The sequence below is a fragment of the Scyliorhinus torazame genome, chromosome 17 (genome assembly GCF_047496885.1).
Source record: "Scyliorhinus torazame isolate Kashiwa2021f chromosome 17, sScyTor2.1, whole genome shotgun sequence".
NCBI classification, from domain to species: Eukaryota; Metazoa; Chordata; class Chondrichthyes; order Carcharhiniformes; family Scyliorhinidae; genus Scyliorhinus; species Scyliorhinus torazame.
The window spans coordinates 3,219,308-3,243,510 of record NC_092723.1 but is presented as its reverse complement, the minus strand read 5'-3'; the positions used below and the strand labels follow the sequence as shown (position 1 = coordinate 3,243,510).

The window sequence follows — 24,203 nt, the reverse complement described above, 5'->3', positions numbered from 1 at the left end:
GGACTCATCGTGTTCCATCATCCTCCAAACTCTAATAGTCCATATGCTGAAATTGCAATGGCTCCAGTCTGGCTAGAGAAATATCACTAACATGGCGATAGCCCCTGATGCCTGGATATTGGTCAGTATCATGGGATATCTCCATGGCAGTTGCTAGTCCTCCAGTGTTTCATCTCAATCGAGGATGATGCAAAAAGCTTGGGTCACTATGGACCCAGACAGTCTGAACCAAAAACAATGACATTTAACTGAATACAGTGAGATATGTAAATGCTACCTTAAAAGGAGTGAAAACAATTCCATTGCTACTTTATTATAGACCCGCTGGCTAAAGAAGAACAAATATGGTGGTGCTTTTGTATGGACAATCGATCTCGATGATTTCCAAAATCATTGCAAACAGGGAATATTGCCTCTCACAACCAAATTGAATTCACTTCTTAAAATAAATCCAGGTAATACATTTACCATTATCATAGATAAATAAATAATATTATTTCACAAAGCTGGTTTTATTATGTATTGATAGGTGCTTTTATTGCCTGCAGCCATTCTGTTGCAGTTTTTTAAAAAATCAACCACACTTTTGAAAATATTGGTAACTAATTTACTCCAGGCTAGAAGGATCATGATGATTCAGTTTATAGAAAACCAGATTTAAGTATTTTGTAAGTTATAAGTGACCAATCTTCTGTACTAAAGGGCTTTGGCTTAATTTATGATGTCAAGCCAGAAAAACCTATATTTATTGTGTCGAACATTTCTGTTGCAATTTCGCCCTTTTTCTGTGTCCACACTTCAAAAGGACTTGGAGATGCAAACGCATTTGCAGGAAATTTCTCATCTTACCTGAAAATGGAACAATAGTTACCACACCTACAGCAATAATAATTGGACTGTGTTTTCACAAATCACAGCTTCAATCTTTGTATTCAAGCAAGACTAGGTTTGAAGTTTTGCTACAAAAAGCAAGACACACAACAGAAATATTTATTGCCAGTGTTCGAGGAATACAAGACATTGTGCAGGAATTAACCAATTAAGAATTCACCAGCATTACTGTGTTGCTATCTCCTAGTCAGTGTTTGGCCACATTCCTCCAATGAACTATCGTAGAAACATAATTATTGAATGGCAATATGGGAAAGTCTGTGAAGCAACAGTGCTAACCACTGTGCTACCGTGCCACCCAACTTGGAGTACGTGAAGGACATCCACAGTCAGTATCACAGAAAGTGACTGCAATGCTTAATTTGTACACCAATGGCTCAGTCTGGGGCTCCACAGGTGACCTGTGTGAGATCACACAAGCCTCTGCACATCCAGGTCACGGATGCAATCTTTGTGAGGGCACACAACTTTTTGCATTTCGGCCAGGATCAGGCAAGCCAGGAAGCAAGAGCACAGGAGCTTTTACAGATCTCCTTTTCCACAGGTGCACGCTGACCTCACACAACATTGAGTTCTGTGGCATCAAGCAGTCAACTGTGTGAACTGCAAGGGCTTTGACTTGCTGGATGCTCAGCTTGTCTGTGACCAGACCAAATATATCCTGCAGGTCTTTGCACAAGCACTACATGCTCAGTCACTCTCAAATCCCAGAAGCCTTTCAGGGCCCAGGGAGGCTGCAGGGTCTGTGCCTCAGGGAGAAGGGCTACCCGCCGAGGAGGTGGTGGATGGCATCTGCGTGAGGTCACAGAGTATAGCTGAGACCAAATACAACGAGGCTCATTCTGCTATGCGTGCCTCAGAGGAGCAAGCCACAGGCTTGACAAAGATGAGTTCCAGTTCGTGGACCGGTCTGACGGAACTCTGCAATACAAATTTGTGAGTGGAGCAAAGGTCTGACAAATGGAGTATACTGTGGAACAATGTGAAATTGTCCATTTTGTCAGGAAACATAAAAATGCATGATTTAAATGGTGAGAGATTGCAAAACTGAGATGCAGATGGATCTGGTTGTCATATTGTATGAATCACAGGTTAGTATACAGGTAAAGCAAGTAATTAGGAAATTACAGCAGTGGTCACCTTATTCAAACAAAGATGTAAATGTGTTAGATTCAGAGAATGTTTACTAGAGTAATACCACAAATGGGTGGGTTGGCTTATGAGGAAAGGTTAGGTGTCCGTCCACTGGAGTTTAGTAGAGTAAGAGGTGACTTGACTGAAACTTTTAAGCTCCTGAGGGGTATTGACAGGGTGAATATGGAGAGAATGTTCCCTCTTCTCCGAGAACCTAGAACAAGGGAGTCACTGTTTAAAAATAAGGGTCACCCATTAAAGATAGAAATGAGGAAATGTTTTTTCTCAGGAGGGTTGTGAGTCTTCAGAACTCTTCCTCAAAAGGTGGTGAAAGCAAAGACTGAATATTATTAAGCAGAGAAAGATGGACCCCTTACTTATGAAGACTCAACATTATTTTGGGTAGGCAGGAATGAGGAGTTTAGGTTAAAATCAGATAGGCCAGGATCTTCTTAAATGGTGGATCAAGCTTGAGGAGCTGAGTTATCTACTCCTATGCCTAATTCATCTATTTATATTTTCAAATGGATCACAGTAAATATAAATATTACAATTTTCTCCTCAAGGCTGTAGATCATTTGCGAATTCATCTTCCAAGGAAAGTACTAAGAGCAAAACTGGCAGCACGGAAATACGTATTAATGGGGCATGGTGCCTCAACAAACAAGCTGGAATTTACGCTGACCCTCAAGATCCGGCCAGATTCTATCGCTGTGATCAACTAACCACCCATGAGCGTTGTGCTGATGAACTGATCTTTGATACAAGCTGCATGTGTTGCAATTGGCCTAAAAAAGTAGCAACTCTGCCTCTGGCTGGTGCACCAACTGAATAATACTCATCATCCATATCCAAAAATATTACTGCCACACCAGCCACTCCATTGATATAAATAGTCAGCAGTAATAAGGTGCCACTAGTGAAAATGGCTCCCAGCTAAACCATAGTTATTAACTCAAACCTTTTTGGCTGCAGGTTTGGAGTTAATTCCTCATTTCAAATCCTATCTTTATATAATTCTATCTTGAAGTAAAGGTGCCTTACTAAAAGCTTTCGTCCAAGTACACAATCTCTACCAGAACTCTCGTCCACAGCCCTAGAAACTTGATTTTATTTTAAGAAGTGTACAGCTTGACCTTTTTTTGGATACCATGCTGTGAATTTCAAATGGCTCCTTCTTTTTGCTGGTAATCGCTAACAATCCTTCCTAGCATTCTGCCAACAGACATCCGGCAGATTGCCCTGTAGTTCCCGGGCACATATTTGCCATGGAGTCGCCGCTCTTCCTCCCAGCCCACTCTGTGGCCATTCCCAAGCTAACACTATGAAATTTGCATTGATGCTAAGCACCAGGCCTTTTAGTGAGATTCCCAAGGTACTGTACCTTTTCTGATTTATGGCTCTGCTGCATTCTGGTCTAAGCACCAGTTGCCATTTAAATAACATACAGATCTAAAATGCTTTTAGCACTGAATATACATTACTTTCCAAACGTTGTTCTTCTAACTCTTGTCTGCCATGACGTTGTTAACCATTGCTGAAAACTAGAATCAAGGGCATAAACGTATCCATTAGTTACAGCCAGGGCATGCATCTCAAAACATTGTCTAATGGTTTAGGGTGGCACGGTGGTGCAGTGGTTAGCACTGCAGCCTCACGGCGCCGAGGTCCCAGGTTCGATCCCGGCTCTGGGTCACTGTCCGTGTGGTTTGCACATCCTCCCCGTGTCTGCATGGGTTTCGCCCCCACAACCCAAAAATGTGCAGGATAGGTGGATTAGCCGTGCTAAATTGCCCCTTAGATTTCATAGAATTTACAGTGCAGAAGGAGGCCATTCAGCCCATCGAGTCCGCACCGGCTCCTGGAAAGAGCACCCCATCCGAGGTCCACACCTCTACCCTATCCCCATAACCCAGTAACCCCACCCCAACACTACTGACAATTTTGGACACTAAGGGCAATTTATCATGGCCAATCCACCTAACCTGCACATCTTTGGACTGTGGGAGGAAACCGGAGCACCCGGAGGAAACCCACGCACACACGGGGAGGATGTGCAGACTCCGCACAGACAGTGACCCAAGCCAGAATCGAACCTGGGACCCTGGAGCTGTGAAGCAATTGTGCTATCCACAAGGCTACCGTGCTGCCTTAATTGGAAGAAAATGAATTGGGCACTCTAAACACATTTTTAAAATACCTATTAATGGTTTTAATCTTGGAAAACTCGATCAAATACAGCTTCATATTAGGAAGTAGTTGCAAGCTCTCTGAACTTTGGCTTTGGTCATAAGCTGAACACCGGTTTTGTCTCCACCGGAGAGACGAGAAAATTAAGAGAAATCCAAAGTTGCATTTGATCCGATGTGAGCGAACCTATCATTATTTGTCAAGTCTTAAATACATCTCCAAATTGAATAAAATCTTATTGCAAATTTGAGAATTTTTGGTTAGTTTTAAAAAATATATATATTACTGGATCTTCCAAATCACTGCTCATGGTAATTCTCAAAACAATCTTTCTGTTGCCGTTTTATTTGTTCATTTTGTGTGCATTACTTTTATACCCCTTCCCACCCGACATGATTTTATAATTCTACAAATTATCTAGTTTTCTCCCCCCTCCCCCTTTTTGTGTGGGAGCTGGTGAATGATACAATGGGAAAGACAATACACTTTGGTAATAGTTGTAATGTACAAGCAGTGCGCTATGGATACCTTTCGAAGTTAATGTCACAGAGAGACGTGATCCATTTTCTGATGGTTAATGCCAACAGCAAGAATCCAGCCAGGTAGAGAAGCTATCAGAAGAGGGAATGGAGGGATTAAATTGGTCACGTGAATGGACGTCCTCGAGAGGAGAGAAGTGGGACATGCAAGCCTGAGGCACTGCCAATATTGGGAGTACGATACACGGTTAGGCAAGTTGCATCCGCCTAGCGTTACCAGACAGCTAGCTGGTGCAGAGGATTTCAATTTGTTGTTAAATATGGCTGGTAAAAGAACATCGGACTCCACATTCAGATATGTGTTTTTCTGAAAAATTGACTTGCTGTTATGATGGCAGCCATTCAAGTTAGGGTGCAGGTACACCACAAATTTCAAGTCACTGCTGGCACCAGTTGAGTTTTTAAATTCAGTAAGCTCTACACTAAAAACTCAGTGCAATATATTAGCTCAACTAGAGAAAGGAAGTAGCGAATTTCCATTCTCGATTGAGAAAGGGTTCAGCAGAATTCACTGTGGACTCTTTAAAAATGTTTAAGATCGAGCACATGAAGTTGATCAAAATTTCAAGGGACATCACAACTAACTGTAAAAATTCAGTCATGACGATAATGTCAAAACACTGGCTGGTTAATATAATGGCCTGGCTTATTAAATTTAAAAAGCTACTTTGAACATAGCTATTCTTTAGGCAGATGGTGCTAGTTCCCCACCCTCATTTGTTGACCATTAAGCAAACCACTTTGAATCTTTGAGGCGGCAGCAAGCTAGCACAGTGGTTAGCACTGTTGCTTCACAGCACCAGGGCCCCGGGTTCGATTTCAGCTTGGGTCATTGTCTGTGTGGAGTCTGCACATTCTCCCTGTGTCTGCGTGGGTTTCCTCCCACAAGGCATGCTTGTTAGGCGAATTGGACATTTTGAATTCTCCTTCAGTGTACCCAAACAGGGGCGAGAGTGTAGCGACTAGGGGATTTGCACAGTAACTTCATTGCAGTGTTAATGTAAGCCTACTTGTGAGACTAAAATATTATCATCAGTGAGTACTGTTCTCGGCCTTAGTTTTTAACATCAGGCTGGTAACATCCTCCCACCAATCCGCAAACTTCAGTCATCAAATTTATGCTAATGAAGCAATCCAAAATTCAATCGGGTGGACAGAGCGACACAAACAGTTTACTGGAGCATTAAAATTGATTCATAGTTCGACAACTTAACCGTGACCCCCAAAAGGTAGTCAAGTTGAAAAGGCAAGAGCTCCAAAATTTGAAAAAAGCGACAGCAGTGAATCCAAATAGACTTTGAACAAACATCTCTCAGAAGGAAGTTACTCAAAGCAGAAAATGGGGGAGGGTTTAACAACTGGTCAAAAATGCAAGATATGGAAATAGATTGTTAGTACATACTCCTTTTAATTTAAATAAAATTGTTTTCAATTGGACAGCTAAGATCTAATATATTTTCCCCATTTGAAATACATCATACTAAAATATTCTGCAAATTTGTGGCTAAATTATTCATAAATTTCACTTGTAACTTTGAAAATGTGGTAAAAATGATGGTGCTATGGAAGGAGAAAGGATAAAGTGATTACCAATATTATCATTATAAAAAAGGAAACGGAATGCAAAGCCTTACATCATCCATAGGTTTTGAAAGCATGATCTTGCAAAAGTATGCAAACTTAAAATGTTCATAAATTAACTGGTACCAGACATGTCACTCTCCTCAAAGGAGTTTGTATTCAAGAAAGATGAATTCTAAATAGCGAAGATCCAGATGATTTTATTTACATAAATGAGAAAGCAAAAAATGCTCAAACTTTAATCACTGAAAATACACCAGCAATTCAGAGGATAAAGCAACTAATTCAACAATGCTCATTACATAATTTGCTTTGGAAATCCCTCGAGTTAGGTCGAGTTACAATTACTGGAAACGAAAATTCTTTCTAATACATTTGAAATACATATCATGGCTTTTGCATTAAAAAACATAGCAGGATTTAATAGTCTCACTTGTGGAAACATAATGCCTTCATGCATAATTGCCTTTTGCATTGCACAATGTGAAATTTATAGAAAAACCACCAGTTTAATTCAAAATACGCAGGGACTGATTCGCAATAGAACACAACGATCAATTTTGTTCAAGAAACAACTGAATTAGCAGAAATACATATTGTACTGGATTTTTAAAGATGCATCAGGTTGTGAAGTCTCGCTGCTGTGCAAATATCCAAGTTCACATAGCCAATATCCATCCCTCAATCACCATCACAATAGGCGATTAACTTGTCACCCATTGTTAACGACATTTATAAATGTTGGGATAATATGGATGTTAGTCTGTGATCCTGACAACAAAAGCAGAAGCAGAGTGGGAGCAGCAATGAGCTCAGCATCAAGAGGGAGACTGTAGGGTGATACGAGATATACAAGTGTGGGCATAAAATGTGCGCAAAAGTGATCATAGTTCACGATTACCTCTCGCCTTTCACTTCAGATGTCTGAACACCACAGATCTTCAGAACATGAGGCTTTGCTTTAATGACTATTGTGTCCCAGTTCAGAAAGTAGACATAATCAGGTGAACAGGACACTTCTATACGGTCATTGATTCAGGCACACAAGCATATGCCATGAAACTCATATACGGCAGTTTCTAAAAGCAGTAAAATCTGCTAAAAAGGAAGGAAACAGAATGCAAAGCAAGCAGGTTTACAACATCTATTTGGATCAAGGCTGATAGAAAACTGGTCACACCAAACCCATTCCAGTTTCATTGAGCAGATTGGTATTAGACCTGCACAATCCAGAGCTTTAATGCCACGAAGTTCTGCCTATTACAGCTTAAAACAAAGTTGTGCACACAACATTTATGTCATGAAGACAGAGCATCTTTTAACAGAAAAATCAGATAACTATTTGCAACAGAGCAAAATACAGAGCTTTGTGACAGAGCAGGGCTCTGGAATTGGGTTTAGACTTGTTTCTAGCAAGACCCATCACAAATGCTATGTGCTGAATTAGCCCTGTATGAGCTAGAAACTTTAATTGTTCCAATTTGAGAGCACGAGCAAGTACAGCAGTAAAATCAAACTCTGCATGCAGCTGGCAGAATTATAGCTTGATCATGAATTGAGCTTTACTACATGCATAATTCATTTCTAGTTTATGATGGTTTATAATATTGCTTCTCAGAAAACATACACGTTTCAGTCATCCCAGGAATTCTTCGAATACAATATTCTATTCAATTAATCAATGCACGGCTGTTGGAAAATATAAACATACATTGTATGCTGATACATCCTCAGCCCTTGATTTTACATCCTCAATCTTGTTTGGCAGAGGACAATAAGATGAAACAAAATAAGATTCCTGGCCGGAATACTCCGGCCGGTTGCTGGCAGCAGAGATCTCTGGTCCTGTGAGCAGCGCACCCCCCGCCCTTGTGTATCCTGGTGGCGTGGAGTGGCTTCAATGGGAATTGAATTGAATATGATTCTCAGTCAGCATATGCATGTCCACTTGAATATTCAAGACTTTTCACTGTATGCTAATACATGTGACAATAATAAATCAAATATTCAACTGTCATCACAAGTTATAAAACTGCTTTGTAATTTTAAGAGCCATGATCTGAAACTATACAATGCTTATAAAAAGAGCTAAGGAAATACACAAGGGTTCACTGGGACCCTCCATTCTTAATGTCACATGTGGCTAAGAATAGAAGATATATCTTGGAACATGTACATGGAGGTAAATCAACAACTTATCATATTACAGGACAAGAAAAAATAAGTACCGAGTCCCACATCACATCTCTGCAATGCATATTATTCATGCACTCTTGGAGCATAAGCTTGCTGCAAAGCTGGAGTTATTTAAGTGTTGGATTTACAACATTCTGTACTGAAAGATTTTTCTCCTGGATTTTTCTCAACCTGCTGAAAGCACAAAGCACTTGGACACATAAGCAAACAAGAAAACAATGCAATATGATTTTATAAAAAGAAAAGAAAACTATATTACATAATAACATGTTCATATTTTCCAATTCCAAAAACTAAGTGTTAAGGAACAAAGAAATCAAATCAAATAAATTAAGGGGTGTCGACAGGCCACTGAAATAGGTATTCACCAAGCAAATTCAGTATACTACACTCAACTTGCTATTCCTGAAACCAGATAATATTTCTATATATATATATATATATATATATATATAAAAAAAACACCCTAAAGTCCATGAACGTACTGGTTTCAAATTATTTCCCAAATTACCACTGATAAAGGCAGAATATTAGGTGGGACCGATTTGTGTTGTCAATGTACCTGCGTACTTACCTGATATCATTCAAAGTTAGTTTTATAATCGATATTGTTGTATGTGTGTTTATACGCATACTATTCTCTATAGCAGCGTTGAAAAAACAGCAAAGTGCAGCATGTCAGGGCATAAGCATTAGTTTTTAAATTTAATAAAATTAAATTGCAGTTGACAATTGATTAAGATTTTGATGTTTTTAAGAATGTGAAAAGCCCTCAATCATTTTCTTGTGGCATGAGGCATCAGAGTTTCAAATGGCAAATTAACTTCCAAAATCAACTAACAGCTGATCTCTTATTTAATAAAATAATCAATGTGTATCGCTAATACTTCTTAAATATATCAAGTACACAGATGTGCACAAAAATAGGAGAGTTATTGGCAGGACAATGCTCTTGAAAATTTAACTTTGCTAATTGTGATATTAAAATTGTTATGAAAGGGAAATTATTCTGAGGCCAAATATGAGTCACAATCTTATGATACTTTGGGAAAAGCATTGCCACAATAAATGTCTGCTTCTGTAAACTGGAGAGATCAAATTTTATTTGAGTTCATTATCTGGGATTCTGTATTCAGTGGCATTCATTGTTGAAGATGCAATATTTGTATTAATTTAAAAATTCACAGGTCAGTCTTGATGAGAAATAAGTGTTGGTTAATGCAAGTACCAGTTTGTTCAAGAATGTATAATCATATACAAAGTCCACAAAAGTTTGCAGTTATGTATTCAGAAGCAGATTTTAAAAATGTAGTTCTGCAAATTAATCAGTCATATTCCAAAATGACTACTTTTCCCATTTTTTAAAAAGCACATCTCCGATTGCCACCTCCCCCTTCCCCAACATAAATCAGAGCTTTCAAAATCAGTTCCAATATGCCAGGACCAGAAGCAGTCTCATCTATGAAGTTTGTGCTTGCCGATCTCATCACATTCATAATGCTTTTGCATGATGCTGTTAAATCGGAACACAGGTACTGGATAGAAAATATCAGATGGAGGCAACAGCATCTCTTAGAACCAAGATGCTGTTTGTTTGGCAGGAACAGCATCTTTAACTCCAAATTTCATTTTTCTTAAATCAGTCTATTCCAGGAGATCCTGTTAAAAGAAAGTGCAAGTTTCAATGCAAAATGTTGATTCCGAGGAGTTGAATTTTACTGATGTGACAGATATTCCCATGCAGGGAGTGGGGGAAAATCTAAATCGCTGGCTTTGAAAGCAGACCAAGGCAGGCCAGCAGCACGGTTCAATTCGCGTACCAGCCTCCCCGAACAGGCACCGGAATGTGGCGACTAGGGGCTTTTCACAGTAACTTCAGTTGAAGCCTACTTGTGACAATAAGCAATTTTCATTTCATTTCATCAGTGAATATTTTCAAAACATCAAATCCAGCAAGTATTGATTTCTGGCAATGAGGAAGAAGAATGAATCATGGTGATTTTTTTATACATATGAACTAAACTAGCATTTCACATTTTTCTATCATCTTACACCTACAAATAAGCTTGATTATTCAATGAGCAAATATTTGCAGCGTGAAGAAATTATCTTATAGTCAGATAACAAGCATCAGCAAAGCTAACCTCTATGCAAACGCTGAATATTTGAAAGTTTATTTTCCCACTCCTAATTTTGAAGGTAACAGACAGAATAGCTAACATTATAAATTTGATTCCTCAAGAGAAGCCAAAGTTAGTTTGATATGCAACTCCGCCTCAAGTTGAGGCCACACCAAAAAGAGTGAGTGGGTTGTGTGTAATTTGCATTCATACCTGAAGTGTAACAATAATGGAAACTGCTAATTACTGGATCCCTAATACCATCAACATCAGGGTGGTAACCATCACTGTTTCAGGCTCCACTCCCCTCATCACGCCTGTACTTGCTGATCCAACATCAGCCAGTCTTCTATTGTCTGCAATTGAAAATTCTTATCCTCATGTCATCTTTGATTTCTTTCTATTCCTAGTTCCCCGGAGGTTACTTCCAACTTGGTTCCTTGCAATGTTGCAGTTCAAATTTAACAAATGAACGAGAATTATAGAAACAAAATGTTTCCAGTACTCCAAGTGACTAATAGCAGATTACCATCCCACCCACTTATCTACCCATTGACTAATTCATTCAATCATCCACACATGAACATTCAAACTTACCGCACGACAAAAAGCAGAGGTGTCCCGTCTTCCCCGGACACAGAGCTCGTGGAGGGACCGAACGCTCCGCATTTCTGGGAAATCAGAGCTCAAAAGGTGCCGGGAGGAATGCAAAGCAACATGGAGTCGGGACAAGGAGGCGTTGAAGGTGTGATCGGGGGGAGGTTATCGTGTACAAGGCTCATATGGAGAGGAAGGCAAGGTAGGAGTACCAGGAGCTGGCCGGACGATTGTGGACAATCCAAGTGATACCAAATCAGAGCTTTGGGCACTGAGGAAGAAGCTGCAAATGTAGTTTGTCCTGTTGTCCAAGGGTCAGGTGGTGTCAGCTGCAGTGTGTAAGGGGAAAGCTGTCGTTGGAGGGGGGGGGGGGGGGGGGTGGTCTTCAACGCAGGGCCCTCTACGCCAACCTGAAGCATGCGACCCTCCACCATCTCAGCATATCCCCAGCCCGGCACGAGGCATAAAAGGCCATCTGACAATCAAAGAACATGGCATCAAAGAAGATGGAATCCAGTCTAAATTACCAAAACATGGAGGAGAAGCAGTACTGACGTGAATATATGGTCTCATCTCCCTTATATGGAAGTGGAACATGCCAGGAGATCTCAGAGATGCCATAATAGTGACCATCTTCAAAGAAAGGGAAAGGTGACACATCCGACCACAGTAACTACAGAGGAATTTCCCTGCTGTGGATCGCAAGGGCCGTACTTAATTGCCTTCTCCCTGTGGCTGAAGAGCTCCTCCCAGCGTCCCAATGCGGATTCCCCCCACGAAGGGGCACAGTGGATATGATCTTCGCCATGTAGAACTACAAGTGAAATGCAGGAACAGCATCAACCCTCTTTGTACATGGCCTTCTGATCTCACAAAGACGTTGGATAGGTCAACCATGAGGGATTTTGGAGCGTCCTCCTCCATTTTGACTGACTCGAAAAATTTGGCACCATCCTCCACAATGACATGGGAGACGTGACTTTGACCAACAATCCACCACAGACCCAGTTCAAGATCAGACTGGGGTCAAATAAAGCGGTGTCATTGTACTGATGCTCTTCTCGACCTTCCTTGCTGCAATGTTCCATCTCACTCTCAGCAAGCTCCCCGCTGGAGTGGAGTTAAACTACAGTATAAACGGGAATCTGTTCAACCTCAGCGACCTGCAGGCCACAGCCAAGGTTGACCCATCCTCTGTCATTGAACTTCAGTGTGCAAACCATGTTCGTGTCTGCGCACACTCGAAGGCCAAGCTCCAAGCCATCGTCAACACCGTCACGGAGGCATACGAGAGCATGGGCCTTACACTGAACATCGCTTCGACAAAATTCCTTTACCAGTATGTCCCCACCACACAGCTCTGCCTCCTGGTTATTAAAATCCATGAAGCAGCCTTGGGCAACGTGGACCACTTCCCATACCTTGGGAACCTACTGTCAACAAGGGCAGACATCAATGACAAGGTTCAACACCGCCTTCAATGGGGCAGCGCAGCCTGAGGAACTGTGTGTTTGAAGATCAGGATCTCGGCGTCAGCACCAAGCTCATGGTTAATAGAGCAGTCGTGTTTCCTCAAAACAAACCCAGCGTATCCAGTCCCCCCTCAGGGCTGAAGCTTCCCCTCCCAGACAACAACCAGGTGAATCTCCTCTGCACCCCCGGTGCAATCACATCCTTCTGATGGTGGCGATCAGAACTGCTTTAACCAATGCCGTATAAAGTTGCACCAAGACCTCCCTGTTCCTATAATAATAACCGCTTATTGTCACAAGTAGGATTCAATGCAGTTACTGTGAAAAGCCCCTATTCTATTCCCTGGCGAATGAAGGCAAACATTCCGTATGCCTTATTGCCCACCTAACTACCTATGGTGCCACCTTCAGGGATCTATGGACTTGTACACCTCAATACTCCGAGGGGCCTAGCCTTCATTCTGTATATTAGACCTCCCAAAATGCAAAACATCACACTTATCAGGATTAAATTCTATCTGTCATTGCCCTGCCCAATTTACCATGTGATCAATATCAGTCTCTAGCCTAGGACTATCCTCCTCACTGTGAACAACACTCGCAATTTTAGTGTCTTCTGCAAACTTACTACTTACACCTTCTACATTCACATGCAAGTCATTCATGCATTTTAAACACAGCAAGGGTCGCAGCACCGATCCCCGTGGGGCATTGCCAGTCACGGGCTTCCAATCACAAAAGCAACCCTCCATCACCCTTTGCCTCCTATTAACAAGCCAATTTGCCAACTTAGAATAGAATAGAATCATAGCTGCAGTACAGTGCAGAAGGAGCCATTCAGCCCATCAAGTCTGCACCGACTCTCTGAAAGGATACCATACATAGGGTCAGGCCCCCGCCCTATCTCCTTAACCCAGTAACCACCTAACCTAACCTTTTGGACACCAAGGGGGAATTGATCATGGCCAATCCACCTAACCTGCAAATCTTTGGACTGTGGGAGGAAACCGGAGCACCCAGAGGAAACCCACGCAGACACGGGGAGAACATGCAGACTCCACACAGATAGTAACCCGAGGCCAGAATTGATACTGGGTCCCTGCAGCTGTGAGGTAGCAGTGCTAATCACTGTGCCACCCCTAAAATTAAAGTTAAAATTGAACTTGGTTTGAACCAGCCTTTCCATGTGGGACCTTGTCAAAGGCCTTACTGAAGTCCATGTAAACCACATCAACTGCGCTACGCTCATCAATATGTTTAGTTGCTCGGGCCAACATTCCCAGCATGGAAGCATTGACCATGCTCGACCAGCTTTGCTGGGTGTGTCACATAGTCTGCATGCCTGACATGAGATTACTGAAACAGTCACTCTACTCGGAGCGTCAACACGACAAATGAGCCCCAGAAAGGCCAAGGAAACTCTTGAGAAAGTGCAACATTCCCACCAAAGCCTGGGAATCCCTGGGCCAAGAACACCCAAAATAGAGGAACAGTGTCCAGGAAGGATCACCTCAAGTTTCATCGCTGAGAGCAAGCTGAAGCCACGCGTTGATAGTGAAAGAAGCTGATGGCAACCTGCACACCCCATCAACTTCCCCTCAGCCACCCTCTTCCCCACCTGTGACAGAGACTGCTGCTCACACACTGAACTCCTGACAACTCATTTTTACGTAGAAGCAAATCATCCTCAAGCCCGAGGGACTGCCGAAGAAGATTTGTTTCAGAGAGCCAGCCAGTGACCATATTTTGAAGAAGCACAACGTGACAAGCTTATATAGAAGTTTTCCATTCTGAACATAGACAGCAGAATTAATATTAGACACTGCCAGAAAAGAGTCAATAAAGTGGCAAAAGGGGTACATTTTGTAGACACGAAGTGCATGTGACTTTTTTTAATAACTTAGATAGATAAAGATGCTTTCCTAGATTAAAGGTTTGATTTTCTAGAACCAATGAATTACAAGTGCAGTCAATGTTTTGTACACAAACACAAAAGACAACTTGAACACATTGGAAGCGTGTCCTGGTTTTCAATGTCTGGGCCATTTTATTTTAAATAATTCCACAAGATGCGTGGCATCCATCTGAAGAGGCAGGTGTGGACCAAGAATCCTCGGAAAGTACCCTGACAAAGCTCCAACGTAGAGTCTACATTCTACATACATTAGAACACAGAACATTACAGCGCAGTACAGGCCCTTCGGCCCTCGATGTTGCACCGCCCTGTGAAACCACTAAAGCCCATCTACACTATTCCCTTATCGTCCATATGTCTATCCAATGATCATTTGAATGCCCTTAGTGTTGGCGAGTCCACTACTGTTGCAGGCAGGGCATTCCACGCCCTTACTACTCTCTGAGTAAAGAACCTGCCTCTGACATCTGTCCTATATCTATCTCCCCTCAATTTAAAGCTATGTCCACTCGTGCTAGACATCACCATCCGAGGAAAAAAGCTCTCGCTGTCCAACCTATCTAATCCTCTGATCATCTTGTATGCCTCAATTAAGTCACCTCTTAACCTTCTTCTCTCTGACGAAAACAGCCTCAAGTCCCTCAGTCTTTCCTCATAAGATCTTCCCTCCATACCAGGCAACATTCTGGTAAATCTCCTCTGCACCCTTTCCAATGCTTCCACATCCTTCCTATAATGCGGCGACCAGAATTGCACGCAATACTCCAGATGCGGCCGCACCACAGTTTTGTACAGCTGCAACATGACCTCATGGCTCCGAAACTCAATCCCTCTACCAATAAAAGCTAACACACTGTATGCCTTCTTAACAACCCTCTCAACCTGGGTGGCAACTTTCAGGGATCTATATACATGGACCCCGAGATCTCTCTGCTCATCCACACTACCAAGAATCTTACCATTAGCCCAGTACTCTGTCTTCCAGTTATTCCTTCCAAAATGAATCACCTCACACTTTTCTGCTTTAAACTCCATTTACCACCCCTCAGCCCAGCGCTGCAGCTTATCTATGTCTCTCTGTAACTTGTAACATCCTTCCGCACTGTCCACAACTCCACCGACTTTAGTGTCATCTGCAAATTTACTCACCCATCCTTCTACGCCCTCCTCCAGGTCATTTATAAAAATGACAAACAGCAGTGGCCCCAAAACAGATCCTTGTGGTACACCAATAGTAACTGGACTCCAGTCTGAACATTTCCCATCAACCACCACCCTTTGTCTTCTTCCAGCTAGCCAATTTCTGATCCAAACTGCTAAATCACCCTGAATCTCATTTTCTGCAGTAGCCTACCGTGGGGAACCTTATCAAATGCTTTACTGAAATCCATATACACTACATCAACTGCTTTACCCTCATCCACCTGTTTGGTCACCTTCTCAAAGAACTCAATAAGGTTTGAGGTACGACCTACCCTTCACAAAGCCGTGTTGACTATCTTTAATCAAATTATTCCTTTCCAGATGATTATACATCCTATCTTTTATAAACCTTTCCAAGACTTTGCCCACAACAGAAGTAAGGCTCACTGGTCTATAGTTACCAGGGTTGTCTCTACTCCCCTTCTTGAACAAGGGGACAACATTTGCTATCCTCCAGTCTTCTGGCACTATTCCTGTAGACAAAGATGACTTAAAGATCAAAGCCAAAGGCTCAGCAATCTCCTCCTTAGCTTCCCAGAGAATCCTAGAATAAATTCCATCCTGCCCAGTGGACTTATTGGTTTTCACACTTTCCAGAATTGCTAACACCTCCTCCTTATGAACCTCAAGCCCTTCTCGTCTAGTAGCCCGAATCTCAGTATTCTCCTCGACAACATTGTCTTTTTCCTGTGTGAATACCGACGAAAAATATTCATTTAGCACCTCTCCTATCTCCTCGGACTCCACGCACAACTTCCCACTACTGTCCTTGACTGGCCCTACTCTTACCCTAGTCATTCTTTTATTCCTGACATATCTATAGAAAGCTTTAGGGTTATCCTTGATCATACCTGCCAAAGACTTCTCATGTCCCCTCCTGGCTCTTCTTGGCTCTCTCTTTAGGTCCTTCCTAGCTAACTTGTAACTCTCGAGCGCCCTAACTGAACCTTCATGTCTCATCTTTACATAAGCCTCCTTCTTTCTCTTGACAAGTGTTTCGACTGCTTTAGTAAACCACAGTTCCCTCGCTCGACCGCTTCCTTCCTGCCTGACAGGTACATACTTATCAAGGACACGCAGTAGCTGTTCCTTGAACAAGCTCCACATTTCCATTGTGCCCATCCCCTGCAGTTTTCCTCTCCATCCGATGCATCTCAAGTCTTGCCTCATCGCATCATAATTGCCTTTCCCCCAGATATAATTCTTGCCCTGCGGTATATACCTATCCCTTTCCATCACTAAAGTAAACGTAATCGAATTGTGGTCACTATCACCAAAGTGCTCACCTACCTCCAAATCTAACACCTGTCCTGGTTCATTACCCAGTACCAAATCCAATACGGCCTCGCCTCTCGTTGGCCTATCTACATACTGTGTCAGGAAACCCTCCTGCACTCATTGGACAAAAACGGACCCATCTAAAGTACTCGAACTATAGCGTTTCCAGTCAATATTTGGAAAGTTAAAGTCCCCCATAACAACTACCCTGTTGCTTTCGCTCCTATCCAGAATCATCTTTGCAATCCTCTCCTCTACATCTCTGGAACTTTTCAGAGGCCTATAGAAAACCCCTAACAGGGTGACCTCTCCATTCCGGTTTCTAACCTCAGCCCATACTACCTCAGTGGACGAGTCCTCATCAAACGTCCTTTCTGCCACCGTAATACTGTCCTTGACTAACAATGCCACCCCTCCCCCTCTTTTACCACCTTTCCTGAGCTTACTGAAATATCTAAACCCCGGCACCTGCAACAACCATTCCTGTCCCTGCTCTATCCATGTCTCCGTAATGGCCACAACATCGAAGTCCCAGGTACCAACCCATGCCGCAAGTTCACCCACCTTATTCCGGATGCTCCTGGCATTGAAGAAGACACACTTTAAACCACCTTCCTGCCTGCCGGTACACTCCTGCAACTTTGAAACCTTACTCATGACCTCACTACTCTCAACCTCCTGTATACTGGAGCTACAAGTCAGGTTCCCATTCCCCTGAACTAGTTTAAACCCTCCCGAAGATCATTAGCAAATTTCCCCCACAGGATATTGGTACCCCTCTGGTCCAGGTGTAGACCATCCCGTTTGTAGAGGTCCCACCGACCCCAGAATGAGCCCCCATTATCCCGAAATCTGAAACCCTCCCTCCTGCACTATCCCTGTAGCCACGTGTTCAACTCCTCCCTCTCTCTATTCCTCGTCTCGCTAGCACATGGCACGGGTAACAACCCAGAGATAATAACTCTGTTTGTCCTAGATCTAAGTTTCCACCCTAGCTCCCTGAATTCCTGCCTTACATCCCTACCCCTTTTCCTACCTATGTCGTTGGTACCTATGTGGACCACGACTTGGGACTGCTCCCCCTCCCCCTTAAGGATCCCGAAAACACGATGCGAGACATCACGCACCCTGGCACCTGGGAGGCAACACACCAACTGCGAGTCTCTCTCGTCCCCACAGAATCTCCTATCTATCCCCCTACTATGGAGTCTCCAATGACTAATGCTCTACTCCTCTCCCCCTTCCCTTCTGAGCAACAGGGACAGACTCTGTGCCAGAGACCTGTACCCCATGGCTTACCCCTGGTAAGTCCCCCCCCCCCCCCCCAACAGTATCCAAAGCGGTATACTTGTTATTAAGGGGAACAACCATAGGGGATCACTGTACTGACTGCTTCCTCCCAGCCCCTCTCACCGTCACCCATCTATCTTTATTCTTCGGAGTAACTACATCCCTGAAGCTTCTATCTATAACCACCTCTGCCTCCCGAATGATCCGAAGTTCATCCAGCTCCAGTTCCCTAACGCGGTTTCTGAGGAGCTGGAGATGGGTGCACTTCCCATAGATGAAATCAGCAGCGACACTGACGGCGTCCCTCACCTCAAACATTCTGCAGGAGGAACATTGCACTACCTTCCCTGCCATCCCCTTTAGATAAAAGAAGAAGAAAGAAAGAAAGAGCTTACCTGTTATTCACTCTATCCCTTAGGTTAAAGGAGGTGGAAGGGTGGGAGACACTACAAGTGTAGTGTCTAGGGTTAGAAACTGCCCAACTTAAATACAGGTAAAAAACACTTAACCAGCAACCACTGCGCCCCACACAAAAACAGCAATCAGCTGTAATGGGTCTGCGCAAACAATTTAAATCTTTACTACTTACCCAGCAGTCACTCTGTCCTCACTCCGATTGGATTCAGCTGGAAACTCCCTACAGTAATTTAAAAAAAATTTACTCCCCTTCTCAGCAAGCACTCACTCAGCAACCACTGCGCCCCGGACGACAACACCTCAGGGAAAAGAAAAACTACTTACCAGTCATCAGTCAATCACTTACCTGCAGGCTGTGATGTCACGGTTCAACTTCTTTCTACTTCTACCTGCCCTCAAGCCTTCCTCTCAGCTGGGATCCTTACAGCGGTTGTTTTTTTTTGGTTAAGGGGTAGGCAGGGAAACACTGAAGAAGTGTTTCAGGTTTAAAGTGTCACTTGACAACAGCTCCTCCACAAACCACCTTCAAGTTACGGTGGCCACAATGCACCTTTGCAAATTTCTCTCGCAACTGCCAATCAGCAGCGCCGCTCTACTGCCCTCTGCTGGATTAGGTGCTCAAGTTCTTACGGATTTGAGCAAGATCTTGAGCTTTAGCCCAGAAACTAGAGTACGACCAACTGAACCACGAAAATGCACAGGCAAATTCTTAATTTTCCCATGGTATTTAATCGGAAAAATTGTACTACACTTACTTCATCAGAGTCATCGTGGTACTCCGATTTATTGGCAGCTGTAGTGGTGTCCAGTTCATCTGCTGTGTTAGCCTCTGCATGCTGCTGGAGGACAGAGTACCGATGTACCAAGAATCTGAAAGATTGATTAAAAGCCATTTTAAGGCATTATAGTTGGCAAGTTTATTAGGCACACATTCTTATTTTATGGAAAGGGACAAAACTGGGCCCTGGGTGCAAGTTCTAAATTGGGGCCAGGCAAATTTTGATGGAATTAGACAGGAGCTTGCAAAGGTGGATTGGAGTAGCTTGTTTGAGGGCAAAGGTACCTCCGGCAAGTGGGAGGCCTTTAAACGTGAAATAGTCAGAGTTCAGGGGCTATATGATCCTGTTAGGGTGAAGGGCAAGGCTGGCAGGAGTAGGGAACCCTGGATGACAAAAAAATATTGAGGTTTTGGCCAGGAAAAAGGAGGCATGGCTTGGGTACAAGCAGCTGGAATCAAGGGATTCCCTGGAGGTGTACAGGGGATGCAGGAGTATACTCAAGAAGGGAATTAGGGGCATGAGGTAGCTTTAGCTGAGAGGATTAAAGTGACTCCAAAGGGATTCTTTAAGTATATTAAAGGAAAAAGAACGAGAGAGAATAGGACCCCTCATGGACCAAAGTGGACATGTGTGGAACCGCAGGAGATGGGTGAGGTTCTCCATGAATATTTCTCCTGTGTTTACCGTGGAGAAAGACATAGAATCATATCATATAGAATTGACAGTACAGAAGGAGGCCATTCGGCCCATCGAGTCTGCACTGGCCCTTGGAAAGAGCACCCTACTTACGCCCACTCCACCCTATCCCCGTAACACAGTAACCCCACCTAACCTTTTTTATTGGGACACCAAGGGCGATTTAGCATGGCCAATCCACCTAACCTGCACATCTTTAGATTGTGGGAGGAAACCCACACAGACACGGGGAAAACGTGCACCCAAGCCGGGAATCAAACCTGGGACCCTGGAGCTGTGAAGCAACTGTGCTACCGTACTTGGGAAGCTGGGGAGGTTAGTGGCGATATATTGGGGACAGTTCGCATTACAGTAGAGGTGATGATGGACATATTAAAATGTATGATGGCTATGAGAGGTTGTATAAGGCTCAGCCCCCGGAAGAGAAGGAGGGAATGATGCATTTCCTGGATCAGCTGGAATTCCCGAAGGTGGAGGAGCAGGAGAGGGCGGGATTGGGAGCACAGATTGATGTGGAGGAGGTGGTAAAGGGGATTGGGAGCATGCAGGCGGGGAAGGCCCCGGGACCGGATGGGTTCCCGGTGGAATTTTATAGGAAATATATAGACCTACTGGCCCCGCTTTTGAAGAGAACCTTTAATGAGGCCAGGGAAAGGGGGAAGTTGTCCCCGACTATGTCGGAGGCGACAATATCGTTACTTTTGAAGAAGGATAAAGACCCGCTGCAGTGTGGGTCCTACAGGCCCATTTCCCTTTTGAATGTAGATGCTAAGCTCCTGGCCAAGGTAATGGCGACGAGGATAGAGGATTGTGTCCCGGGGTGGTCCATGAGGATCAAACTGGGTTCGTTAAGGGGAGACAGCTGAACACGAACATACGGAGGCTGCTAGGGGTGATGATGATGCCCCCACCAGAGGGGGAGGCGGAGATAGTGGTGGCGATGGATGCCGAGAAAGCATTTGACAGGGTGGAGTGGGACTACCTGTGGGAAGTGTTGAGGAGATTTGGTTTTGGTGAAGGGTTCATTGGATGGGTACAGCTGCTGTATAGGGCCCCGGTGGCAAGCGTGATCACGAACAGGCAGAGGTCTGACTACTTCCGTCTTTATAGAGGGACGAGGCAGGGTGTCCCCTGTCTCCGTTACTGCTTGCATTGGTAATTGAGCCCCTGGCCATAGCACTGAGGGGCTCCAGGAAGTGGAGGGGAGTACTCAGGGGAGGAGAAGAACACCGGGTATCATTGTATGCAGATGATTTACTACTGTATGTTGCGGACCCGGTGGAGGGGATGCCTGAGATAATGCAGACGCTCGGGGAGTTTGGGGAATTCTCGGGGTACAAATTGAATATGGGGAAGAGTGAGTTGTTTGTGGTACATCCGGGGGAGCAGAGTAGGGGAATAGAGGATTTACCGCTGAGGAGGGTAACAAGGGATTTCCGGTACTTGGGGATCCAGATAGCCAGGAGTTGGGGAACCTTACATAGGCTTAATTTAGCACGATTGGTGGAACAGATGGAGGAGGATTTTAAGAGATGGGACATGGTGCCCCTGTCACTGGTGGAGAGGGTGCAGGCAGTCAAAATGGTAGTCCTCCCGATTTTCCTTTTTGTGTTTCAGTGCCTCCCGGTGATGGTCACGAAGGCTTTTTTCAAGAAGATCGAGAAAAACGTCATGAGTTTTGTGTGGGCTGGGAAGACCCTGAGAGTGGAGGGGGTTCTTGCAGAGTAGCAGGGAGAGGGGGGACTGGCACTACCGAGCTTAAGTGAGTACTATTGGGCCGCCAATATTTCAATGGTGTGTAAGTGAATGGGAGAAGTGGAGGGAGCGGCGTGGAAGAGGTTGGAGATGGCGTCCTGCAAAGGAACCAGCCTACAAGCACTGGTGACGGCACCGCTGCCATTCTCCCCGAAGAAATACACCACAAGTCCAGTGGTGGTGGCAACACTGAAAATTTGGGGGCAGTGGAGACGGCATAGGGGAATGACGGGAGCCTCGGTGCGGTCCCCGATAAGAAATAATCATAGGTTTGGCCCGGGGAGAATAGATGGGGGATTTGGAGCATGGCAGAGAGCTGGGATTGTGCAACTGAGGGATCTGTTCCTGGACGGGACGTTTGAGAGTCTGGGAGTGCTGACGGAAAAATATGGGTTGCCCCAAGGGAATGAATTTCGATACATGCAACTGAGGGCTTTTGCGAGGCAACAGGTGGGGGAATTCCCGCAGCACCCGACGCAGGAGATTCAAGATAGAGTGATCTCAGGGACATGGGTGGGGGATGGTAGGGTGTTATATACACACAGGGAAATGAGACACGAGGGGGAGAACATGGTGGATGAGCTGAAAGGAAAATGGGAGGAAGAGCTGGGGGAAGAGATTGAAGAGGGACTGTGGGCAGATGCCCTACGTAGGGTAAACTCTTCGTCCTCGTGTGCCAGGCTTAGCCTGATACAATTTAAGGTTTTGCACAGGGCACGCATGACCGGAGCAAGGCTCAGTAAATTTTCCGGGGTAGAGGATAGGTGTGGGAGATGCTCGAGAAGCCCAGCAAACCACACCCACATGTTTTGGTCATGCCCGGCACTGCAGGGGTTCTGGGTGGGGGTGGCGAAGGTGCTTTCAAAGGTGGTGGGGGTCCGGGTCGAACCAAGCTGGGGGTTGGCGATATTCAGGGTTGCAGAAGAGCCGGGAGTGCAGGAGGCGAGAGAGGCTGATGTTTTGGCCTTTGCGTCCCTGGTAGCCCGGCGAAGGATATTGCTTATGTGGAAGGAAGCCAAGCCTCCAGGCGTGGAGACCTGGATAAACGACATGGCAGGGTTTATAAAACTGCAATGGATAAAGTTTGCACTAAGGGGTTCGGCTCAGGGTTCACCAGGCGGTGGCAACCGTTCATTAACTACCTCACAGAACGATAAAGGAAGTGGGAAGGTAACAGCATAACAGCAGCAACCCATGGGGGGGGGGGGGGGGGGGGGGGCGCTCAGGGGGGTCCTCAGGGGTGTTTTTGTAAAGATATTGGCACTTGGTTATGTATATTGAATTGCTGATTTTATTATTTGGGAGAGTTATTATTTTTGTTATGGCAGTTGCCATTTAGTTTATATATTATTTATTTATTTGTTAAAATACGGTCACGGTTATTTATATTGTTTTGCTGTTGTAAAAAGGGGAAAAACCTTTGTACTGTTTTGTTTGGCCGAAAAAGTGGAATAAAATATATATATTTTTAAAAAATGTATGATGGAGGACAGCATGGTAGCACTGTGGCTTCACAGCACCAGGGTCCCAGGTTCGATTCCCCGCTGGGTGACTGCCTGTGCAGAGTCTGCACGTTCTCCCCGTGTGTGCGTGGGTTTCCTCCGGGTGCTCCGGTTTCCTCCCACAGTCCAAAGATGTGCAGGTTAGGTGGATTGGCCATGATAAATAGCCCTTAGTGTCCAAAAAGGTTAGGCGGGGTTATTGGGTTACGGGGATAGGGTGGAAGCGAGGGCTTAAGTGGGTTGGTGCAGACTCGATGGGCCGAATGGCCTCCTTCTGCACTGTATGTTCTATGTTCATAAATCTCAGATTCTATGTCCTTCGTTCAAAACACAGTATTTGCATTTTTCAAATGGAGGAATTGGTCCCGAGGAAAAGTCACTCGACCAAAATCGTCACCGTTTCCACAGATGCTGCCTGAACTGCTGCAGTATCCCAGCAGTTTTGTTTTTTTATTTCAGATTTCCAGCATATGCAGTATTTTGCTTTTGGAATTAGTCAAGACTTGACTTAGCAATTAAATAAATACATTATAATGGCTTATTAGTTAAATTAAATAATTTTCACAAAATCATCAGTCCCATCTAAACCCAAGAGCCTGAAGGAATTCAAGATTCTCCCCCCAAAATGCGAAGTTAATTTGTGGTGGG

General features: G+C 44.2%; 2 protein-coding genes across 3 annotated transcripts in view; one reads left to right on the top strand and one right to left on the bottom strand.

The window, feature by feature from the left end:
- LOC140393632 (acidic mammalian chitinase-like) overlaps positions 1 to 9,616 on the top strand; it is a 64,373-nt gene extending 54,757 nt beyond the window's left edge. For both annotated transcript variants that reach the window (XM_072479907.1, XM_072479908.1), the window contains 2 exons: positions 320 to 455; positions 2,592 to 9,616. In XM_072479907.1, coding sequence (XP_072336008.1) covers positions 320 to 455; positions 2,592 to 2,860 — 405 coding nt within the window. In that variant the 3' untranslated portion in view covers positions 2,861 to 9,616. The remainder of the gene's footprint in view (positions 1 to 319; positions 456 to 2,591) is intronic.
- The window catches only part of sort1a (sortilin 1a), a 90,748-nt gene continuing 73,060 nt past the window's right edge, over positions 6,516 to 24,203 (bottom strand). Inside the window, exons 19-20 of the mRNA XM_072479904.1 lie at positions 19,579 to 19,693; positions 6,516 to 10,190 (exon numbers count right to left, since the gene is read on the bottom strand). Of these exons, the coding sequence (XP_072336005.1) occupies positions 10,176 to 10,190; positions 19,579 to 19,693 (130 nt within the window). The 3' untranslated portion in view covers positions 6,516 to 10,175. The remainder of the gene's footprint in view (positions 10,191 to 19,578; positions 19,694 to 24,203) is intronic.